General features: G+C 58.3%; 1 protein-coding gene across 1 annotated transcript in view; it reads left to right on the top strand.

The window, feature by feature from the left end:
* The window catches only part of PDZD7 (PDZ domain containing 7), an 18,239-nt gene extending 8,712 nt beyond the window's left edge, over positions 1–9,527 (top strand). Inside the window, exons 8-16 of the mRNA XM_049646009.1 lie at positions 215–412; positions 1,982–2,029; positions 2,605–2,780; positions 5,909–6,000; positions 6,111–6,202; positions 6,358–6,429; positions 6,929–7,534; positions 7,829–7,929; positions 8,336–9,527. Of these exons, the coding sequence (XP_049501966.1) occupies positions 215–412; positions 1,982–2,029; positions 2,605–2,780; positions 5,909–6,000; positions 6,111–6,202; positions 6,358–6,429; positions 6,929–7,534; positions 7,829–7,929; positions 8,336–8,551 (1,601 nt within the window). The 3' untranslated portion in view covers positions 8,552–9,527. The remainder of the gene's footprint in view (positions 1–214; positions 413–1,981; positions 2,030–2,604; positions 2,781–5,908; positions 6,001–6,110; positions 6,203–6,357; positions 6,430–6,928; positions 7,535–7,828; positions 7,930–8,335) is intronic.
* The last annotated feature ends 5 nt before the right edge of the window (positions 9,528–9,532 follow it).

The raw sequence follows: 9,532 nt of genomic DNA, 5'->3' as shown, positions 1-9,532 counted from the left end.
TGGAGACTCCTCGAAGAACTAGAGCTGTGGGATGGGGGAGGGTGGAAAGTTGGAGGAGGACACCCACCCTACCTCCAGCACCACCTCCCCACAAAGCTGCAGGTCCTGTCTGCCCCCTACTCTCTCTCCTCTCTGTCCCTCCTCATACCCCTGCCCCTCGGCCTTCCCTTCTGCCCACCACTCCAGCCCCGCGGGCGCTCCCTCATGTCTGCAGAGGAGAAGAGGCAGAGGAAGAAGGAGAAGTTGGGGTCTCCTGGGGAGAAGGGAGCCCTGCAGCGCTCCAAGACACTGATGAACCTCTTCTTCAAGGGAGGGCGGCAGGGGCGGCTGGCAGGGGACGGGCACAGAGAGGCCTGGACGCTGGACAGAGGGACCCCGGCCAAGCCCCGCCCTCACCTGGACCCGGAGAAAGGTAAGCGCCATGCCGGTCAGATGGGATGGGGTGGACGCAGGTGGGGCCCACGTTGGCATCCAGCAGCTCTGGGTTTAAATCCCACCCTGCTTATTACGAGCTGGGAGTAACCACTGGCCCCTGTAAGCCTGTTCCCTTATGAGTAAAGTGAGAGTGATGATACCTATTTCTTTAGGAATAGTGAGGACTAAGTGTATGTATGGATGTAAACCACTTAAGGACCTCGTCTGGCATATGGAAGGTGCTCAGAAAATGTAGTGGTTATTGTTATACTGTCTCGTCTCCCCACTTTCCAGAAAGGAAATCTGATAGAGGCACAACATAGCAAGGAAGTTGAAGGGCTTGGGTCAGATCCCTGTGCCCTTGGTGCTGAGGTGGGTAGGGGGCTCCTCTCCTCGAATACGTGGCTACATCTCCCCTGGCCAGAGCTCCACAGGCCCTACCCAGCTCTAGAACCATCCTTGAGCAAGGTCATTTCTAAAGCAGGGCCCAAGCAGAAGGGCCTCGGCAGGCTCCACTCTGTCAGGGGCTTCAAGGACCCTCAGAGAGGGCCTCTCGTCTCTCAGGTGAGGTTCAGAGACTGGACCAAGAGTGGACAAGTTGAGACGCTTGGGGTTGTATGGGCCAGAAACTCAACTCAAATTAGGTTTAAAAAGCACTGCTTGGCTCAGCTACTGATGTAAGTGGGTCTAAAGATTTAAACACTCTCATCAGACATCTGCCCCCTTCATCTTTGGTTCCATTTTCCCCTGGGTTGGCTTCATTATCATGTAGGTTTTGCCCACTCAGAGTTAAGATGGCCACTGTTGCTTAGCAACCCAGGGACAAGAAAGCTTCTTAAATAGTTCCGGCTGAAGTCCTAGGTTCTCACTGACCCAGCAGGGACCACATGCCCAACAAATGGCTGTGGGGGGGGGGGGGGGGGGGGGGGGGCCCTCATGGGCCAGCCTGTGTCTTGTGCCCACTCTGGAGTACATGCACCGAGAATGGGGGTCCCCAGGTGAAATCGGGGTGCTGTTTCCGGAGGGAGAGTGGGTGTTGGGTAGGAGCTGGCCCTGCCCCTCCTGGGGGGCTAAAGTGAGAGTCTCACGGGAGAGACTCTTTAAATGAGGCCAGGCCAGCTTCCACCTCTTCAACCCATCTCTTTTTCCACAGCCCCCGGGGCCCTGCTCTCTCCTGATTCTCCTCCCATCCCTCTGGCCTCTCCTCTCTCTCCTCCAAAGGCTTTTCTTTTTTTCTCTGTCCCTTGAAGGTAGGTGCCCCCCCCACCTTCCCTTCGGGGTTCTTCCCCCCATATATTTGCCTCTGAATGAGTCTCCACAAGCAGAGGTCAAACTGTACCCTCTCTTGGTCCCAAACCTTCACGGACTTCCGCTGCCTATGAATGAAGTCCCTAGTTGACCGTGGCCCCAAGACCTTCATGGCCTGGCCTCTGGCCTCCCCATTCTACCTCCTCCCAGCCTGAGCTTTTCATCCCAGCCAGTGGTCCAGCCGTCCCTGAGCCCCCCCAAGCCCCATTTGCAGGTTGGGCGCCAGGGCCTTCAGCTTAACCCTTCTTCTTCACGGCAGGGGCAGTGGGGCCCGTGCAGAAGTTTGTCACATGGAGACTGAGACGCGGTAATTCAGCATCCCTTTAACAAGGCCTGGCGACAGAGCTGCAGATGGGGTGCATGTTGGGGGCTGCTAAGGAGCTTTGGGCTAAACTCAGTTGGGGCCAAGTGTGGGGGACTGGGTGCGTATTGAGGGCAGCTAAAAGCATTGGACTAAGCTTACTCGGAAAGACAGGGCTGCAGACAGATGTTGGGGTACGTTTTTGAGGACTGGGGAGCTTGGTTGGGACTCCCAAAGACAGATTTTGGGGGCGGTGAGGAAGCCTGTGCTAGAACTCCGATGAGTACTATGACAGTGCATGTTCGGGGGCCCAGAGGGCACTGGGCTAGGACACCATTAAGGAACAGACTAGTAAAGGGGTCTGTGATGGGGGCCACGGGGTCTGGACTGGTGCTCCACTGGTGGGCAGATTGCTATGGGAGGCCATGGAGGGGAGAATCCGGGCTAGGCCAGGATGTTGTCAGGGGCACCTAGGCCTCTCACGGACCTGTTCTGGGGTCCGACCCAATTGAGAGAGGCCCCTACTTCCCCCTCCATGTCTCCTGGCTCCTTCATCATACACCTTCGTTCCTGCCCTACAGAGCGGGAGAGGGGCCGGGCCCTGCTCTCTGCCAGGTCTGGGAGCCCCTCTGGCCAGCTCCCTGATGTGGATGAGCGGGTGCAAGCCTGGGAGAGCCGACGGCCCCTTATTCAGGACCTGGCCCGACGGCTGCTGACTGACGACGAGGTGCTGGCAGTCACCCGCCACTGCTCCCGGGTGAGCTTCCAGCCTGCCCCCAACTCCAGCACACGGTCACCCAGCCCCTCGTTCATTCAGGCCACTGTCTCCGGCTATCTGGGATCGAGGCCGTGAGGTCAGTGGTCAGAAAATGCAGGAGTCACTCCTGTCACACACACACACACACACACACACACACACACACACACTGAGCTTACAGGCAGGAAGGGGAGTTACAACGACTAGAACCTAGACACCCGTAGTGGCAAATCATGTGAAGTACTGTGAAAGGAAAAAACATGAGAACATAACCCAAGAGATACAAATTAGGTCTGGGGGGGGGCCTCCTGGAGGAGGTGATATTTCAGCTGAGACGGAGCCAGACAGGTGATGAGTGGGGGCACATCGCAGTCACTGCCTTCCTCCTCCTCTCAACCCCAGCCTTCCCTGCCACATGCCTCCCTCTGCACCTGGGTCAGCCGACAGGCCCAGCCTCATGCCGGACCCCCTCCCCTGTTACCCAGGTAAGTTATCCTTTGCCCCCCGCCACACACACACCCCGAGCCTCCTCCGACATCTACATCTGTTTCCTTCTACTTCAGACAAGAAGTAGGGCCCCAGGGCGGGGTGCAAGTTAGAGGTGAGGCAGTCCTTGCGGCCTGAATGTTGGGGAGGCTGTGGGAGGCACAGGTTATCCCTTCCAGGGGGATTGGTGGGCCCTCCCCTATCCCTCTGCCTCAAAGACCCCCAGGTTTCCTGTGCTGGGGTCCCTGTGATGTGCCTGCATCAGTGCACGTGTGAGCCTGTGTGCAAGGACAAACTGAGGGGTTCCAGGGCATAGTTTGTGATCCCCAACCCCCCAAAGCTCTCTCACTCTGGTCAGGGTAGGGCTGTGTTGTGTGACTGTGTGATGTGTACATTTGTGTGTCCGTGGGGTCCCTGGGTTTGTGTCACCCTAACTGTATGACGGATCTGTGTGTGAGCGTGTATGTGTCTGGCTAAGGCACGTGTGGGTCACGTGGAGACTGAGGCCCAGTAATTCCTGCGGCCCTTTACCAAGGTCTGGTTTACAGCAGAGCTGCAGATGGGGTGCGTGTTGGGGGGAAACTAAGGTTCTCTGGGCTAAACTCCGTAAATATCAGCCTGCTCCACTCTGAGCGCTAAGTGGGGTGGCGCGCCCCGGCCGCCGTGAGCTTGCAATTCCGGGCTCCAGCCATTAGGTGGCGTGATGTGTCCGTTTCTTTGGTCAGGTCCTTCTCCATCATCCCTCTGTTCCTCCCACCCTGTCCAAACCAGGACCACCTCTCACTGCACCCCCACAGCACCTGCACACCACCCAAACTTGACCCGCACGACACCCTCACCAAGAGATCAGGCCCTCTGGGGTAGAGCTCTGGCCAGAATGATTAGTAAATCTCCCCCAGTGACTCAGATCACCGGGCCTCCCCTCTCTCTCCTCCTCTGAGCTGTCACTCCACAGCCACCAGACCAGGCTTTATAAGTCACCTCTTTGATCACTTTACACTCCCCAGACCCCCTTGCAACCTCTTACCTTTGACGGAATAGAGTTCCTTATGCTCACATTCAAGGCCTTCCCCGATTTGACTCCCCAACCACTTAACCTCAGCTCTCCCATGGTCACCACATCACCACGTCATTATCTTCTGCTGGTCACTACATAGGGGTGTACAGGTGATGAACTGCACAACTCCAGAGCACTACTCTGGGAGTCACGACATGCGCCGCCTACATGGAGGCCCTTCATGTACCCCGCGGCTAAGTTAAACTTCTCTCTGCCCGTTATGCCACGTCTCCCTTGGAGCGCCTTCCTCCCGACTTGCATGTTGTTCCCTGCATTCATCCTTAAGAGTAAGTGTAAATGGAAGCCAACAAACAGACCAAAAGGGCTCAGCGTCAATGCCGCCTCCTCCAAGAAGCCAACTCCGGTCTTGCCACCCTCCTCTGAGACTCCCTCTGCCTCATTGCCAGTGGTTTGGAATTCACTGGGGCACGTGGCTCATCCTGCCCCTTGTTCCCACCACCAGACTGGCTTCTGAAGGAGCTGGAACAGGGTCATCTTCCTTGTGCCCCCACTGCCCAGTGCAGGGCCAGGCCCGTAGTAGGTGCTGAATGCAGGTTGGTGGACTTGAAGTGTGTATGTATGTGACTGGTTCTGTGCAATTGTATGTATCCCTCTCCCGACATGTGGCGTTGTATTTTTGATACGTGTTTGTCTGAGTCCCTGTAAGTCTGTGTGTGGTTTAGGGCCCCGTGGCTGACAACTTATTTCCGGGTGTTTCTGAACGTCTCACTCTGACCACCAGGGCTTGCTGTGTTGTGTCTCTGTCTATCCCTGTCCAGGACGCTGTGCGTGCGTCTCCCTGAATCAGTACGTGTCTCCCTTTCACCACCAGGGGGCGGTGTGCCATCCAAGCAGGGTGGCTCCCAGCGTTCGGTTTACCAGTTTGTCTGCGTTAGTGGGGTGTGGCTGGTGGCATCCGGGCAGTGCCAGGCAGAAGGGCCTCCCCCCAACCCCCCCACCCCCCCGGGTACTGACTGGGTAGGCTTTCTGTCGAGCCGCCCCTTCCCTAAGGTCCCCATTCCAGCCCTGAACAAAGCCTAATTGGTAGGTCTATGTGCAGACATATGCTGGGCCTCCCAGGCCCGCGGCCTAGTGTTTGGCTCAAATTCCTTCCTTCTGCCTGGGAGGTGGGGGTGGGGAAGAGAGCCCGCTGCCTGCACATCCTTTTCCGGCACCAGAGCAGGCAAGGGCCAGACTTCTCAGGTTCCAGTCCCTCTTCACACTTCCTTACCTGTGTGGCCGTGGGCAAAGTCCTCGTCTCTGAGCCTCAGTTTCTGCACCGGTAAAACGAGGATAATTAATGTCATCTCTCAGGGTTGCTCAGTGAGAGATCATATGTAAAAGGCTTAAAAAAGTGCTTGCTCCAAAGCTGTCATTGTCATTGCTGCTCTTATAGGTCTGTTATTATCGCAGGCTTCCACCTAGTCACCAACGTAAGACCGTCCTGTGAACAGCCTGGGGTTGGGGAGAAGCCTTCCTAAACGTGGGGAACCCCACATGCTCAAGCAGCCCCCCCCCACGCCACCCCCCCGCCCTGGCTCTGGATGGCGGTGCTGCTATCTGACCTCTGGGTCTCTCTCTGCAGTATGTGCACGAGGGCGGTGTGGAGGACCTGGTGAGGCCCCTGCTGGCCATTCTGGACAGGCCCGCAAAGTTGCTGCTACTGAGGGACATCAGGTGGGGCGGAGGGTGTGGGGAGGGCTGGGGGGCAGAAAGGGGACCTCTAATAACTCCCCCTACCTCCAGAACTGTGCCCCTGCCCACCCCCTATCTCTTGCCCTCCCCAGGAGTGTGGTGGCCCCCACGGACCTGGGCCGCTTTGACAGCATGGTGATGCCCGTGGAGCTGGAGGCTTTTGAGGCCCTTAAGAGCCGGGCAGGTCAGCAGCTGGGCGGTGGGGAGAGGGTGGGACCTGTAGACCCTAAGCCCCGGGTGGGGATGGGAGTGGAGTCTCCCAGGGGACAGGGGGCAGAGATGACCAGCCGTGTCCCCCGCTGGGCCCCCCGTCTCTGACCGGATCTCCTCTCCCACCAGTGTGGCCTCCTGCCTTGAGACCAGCCCAGCAAGACGCACCTCCCAAGCGTCACCTCGTCACGCCCGTGCCTGGTCAGTCAAGAGTCCCAGAGCCTGGGGAGGGGGCACACAGCTGGGGTATTAGAGAAGGGAAAAGGGGCCTTCTGCCCCTGCCCCCGTGTAGGATATCCAGGCTTCAGAAGTTTGTCTGGTTCCCTGAAGGAAGTCCCTTGTCCACCGGAACCATTTTTATCGTCTCTACTCACCACCCACACTATTATTTCCTTAATAATTGGTTTTAGACCCACTCACTTTTGAAATCTAGTCTCACTCTCTGCAATAATCTCCGAGAAATTGCCAGTGTGGTGTGCGAGCGATATTTTTTCTACGACACATATCGCGATGGAAAGTATGAAAATACTATTCCAACAGAACCCGGGCAGTGTCCCTCACTGTGGCAAAGCTGCCGCAGGGCCCAAGCAAACCCACGCCTGGGTCCCCCAGGCCCTACCCCAGCAAAGGCAAGGACTGGGGCCTGGCACCAGCAAGGGCAAGGAGGGGCAGCCTGCCTGACCTCGGCCCTCTTCCCCAGATAGCCGTGGAGGTTTCTATCTGCTGCCTGTGAACGGCTTCTCAGAGGAGGAAGATGATGGGGAACTGAGGGAGCGGCTGGGGGGCCTCCAGCTCTCCCTGGGGGCCCCTGCTCCCCGCCACCCTCATAAAGGGATCCCCCCTCTCCAAGACGTGCCGGTAGATGCCTTCACCCCACACCGAAGCACCCGCACCCCCCCTCCGCAACCACCCCCCGTGGCTCCCAGGCCCCCAAGGCCTAACTGGCTGCTGACAGAACCCCCGACCCTGGAGGACCCGCGGCAGAGCCAGGTCCAGGGCCCTGCCCGGAGCCGCAGCTGCAGCCGCAGCCGCAGCCGCAGCCGGGGCCGAGGCAAGTCCCCAGGACGCAGGCGCTCCCCGTCTCCAGCACCTATCTCCACCCAGAGCGTGGCCAACGGGCGCTACCACAAGCCTCGGAAGGCCAGGCCACCTCTGCCTCGACCTCTGGATGGGCAGGCAGCCAAGGCGGGAGGCCACCAAGGCCCCTCTGAGAATGGAACTGGTGGGACAGCCGAGGAGACAGCCGCGAAGGCCCCTGGCGGGGAGCTGAGGACAGTCACGTTGTCCAAGATGAAGCAGTCCTTGGGTGAGTCCAGGTGGGCCTGGGCCTGGCAGGTGGGGCTCTTGGGTTTGGTGGGGTCTGTGGGCTCGGTTTTGGGCTATAACTAGGGGGCTTGGGCTTAAGAAAAGATTGGGGTATGGGGGTAGATTGCGGAGGTGGGAGTAGACGATTGTTGGAGTTGAGGACTGAGTAATAATAGAATATGGGGATTAGGGAGAAGTCCGGGCCCGGACTTGCTGTTGGGGTCCTGGGTTTCTCCTGTGAGCTCTGGGTGGAGGGGGGTGGCTGCGCGTTCACCCACTGCTTCTCTCTCGCCAGGCATCAGCATTTCTGGGGGCATTGAGTCCAAGGTGCAGCCCATGGTGAAGATAGAAAAGATCTTCCCCGGGGGGGCTGCCTTCGTCAGTGGGGCCCTGCAGGTGGGTGAAGAGCACCCAGGCCCACTCCTGAGGCCCAGAGCTGAATTCTGGCGGGAGTGGGGCTAGAACATGCTCATCTTCCAGCCAGACAGGTTTAGACCAGGCCATGGGAGGAGGCTTGGGTGCAGGGGGGTCAGGACTGCAAGATGACCAAGCCTAGGGAAAAATCTGTCCCCTCATGCCAGCCTGGGCCTGAGGGTGGCCCATCCTGTTCCACCCCTAGCCCCAAGGGACAAAGAGCCACTGTCTGTGTCTCACCCTGCCCCCGACCGCTCCAGGCACAAAAGTCCCATTGTCCATCCCCTCCACCCAGATGGGGAGGAGTGTCCTCGCTGGTGGAGGTGAGAGGTTGGGTGTTGGGCTGACCTGAGAAGGGAGGGCTGTGATTTTCCCACTCCCATCCCAGGCTGGCTTCGAGCTTGTGGCAGTGGATGGAGAGAGCCTGGAGCAGGTGACCCACCAGCGAGCAGTAGATACCATCCGCCGAGCTTATCGAAACAAGGCTCGGGAGCCCATGGAGCTTGTGGTCAGGGTCCCTGGGCCCAGCCCACAACCCTTACCCCCCGAGTCGTCAGCCCTCGCCGATCAGTGCCTTCCTGCTGACCATTCCCCTGCCCGCTGACCCCCTCCTGGTACTCATTCCTTCCCACTGCCTCCCAGAACCTCCCATAAATGCTCTTCCCACCAATTCCCAGATCCCTCCCACTGATGCCAGTCTCCTCCAGCGGACCGCGAGCCCAGTCCCTTCTCCAACCCCTCCGGACTCCCGATACTAACCCCAGACTCTCTCCACCTATGCCGGGACTCTTCCCACTGACCTCAGATCCTCCCGCTGCCTCCCAGGACCCTCCTGCTGTCTCCCAGACCTCCCCTCCTACCCTCCTCTCGGGATTCAGGAACCTCTCACTCCTCCTCGACTTGCCTCCTCCCAGAGCTCCACACTGCTGGCGCAGACCTCCCCACTTTCTTCCCTCCCCCGCTGTCACTAAGGCTCTGCCCTTTCCAGATAAACTTGGTGTCAAGGACAAGGTGCTGCGGGGTAGGCTGTGTCACCCGCGCACTGCCCCCAACCTCCCACGACTGGGAGAGGTTGGGAGAAAGCCAAGGTCTGGAGCTTGGGACTGGCGGGCCCTTTCTCATGAGGCCCCCTTTAATGCCCCCAAGCACTGAGGAACATGGACTCTCAGGGCCCGGAGGGGTCATTGCATCCGTCCCCCAGCCCCAAGCAGTGTTCTGTGCAAGGGATAGGATGGAAAGCTTTTCTAGTTTCTCAAATCCTGGGAGACCGCTTCATGTGGTGGTCCGCTAGGACCTCACACTTTCCACTGGATTTGTCCATCCCCCATCACCCTTTCTCTCCCCAAGACCTCCACGAGGGGTCAGAAAGAGGTGGGAGTCGGGGTCAAAGAAGTTCCCATCAACTCTCTCCAGCACACTCGTCTTTTTTTACAAACAGAAAAATTTTTAATTTGTTTCTTTGGGTTTGTACAAGAAATTTACAGTGTGGAAAAATATACAAGTGAAAACGAGGCCATAAACCTGGGTGTGGGGAGGGGCCACTTGGTCACAAACACAAATAAACAAGACGTTTCTGAGTTCTTCC

Source organism: Panthera uncia, chromosome D2 (genome assembly GCF_023721935.1).
Source record: "Panthera uncia isolate 11264 chromosome D2, Puncia_PCG_1.0, whole genome shotgun sequence".
Classification (NCBI taxonomy): domain Eukaryota; kingdom Metazoa; phylum Chordata; class Mammalia; order Carnivora; family Felidae; genus Panthera; species Panthera uncia.
Note: the sequence above shows the minus strand (reverse complement) of the source record. Positions and strands in the feature narration are given on the sequence as shown.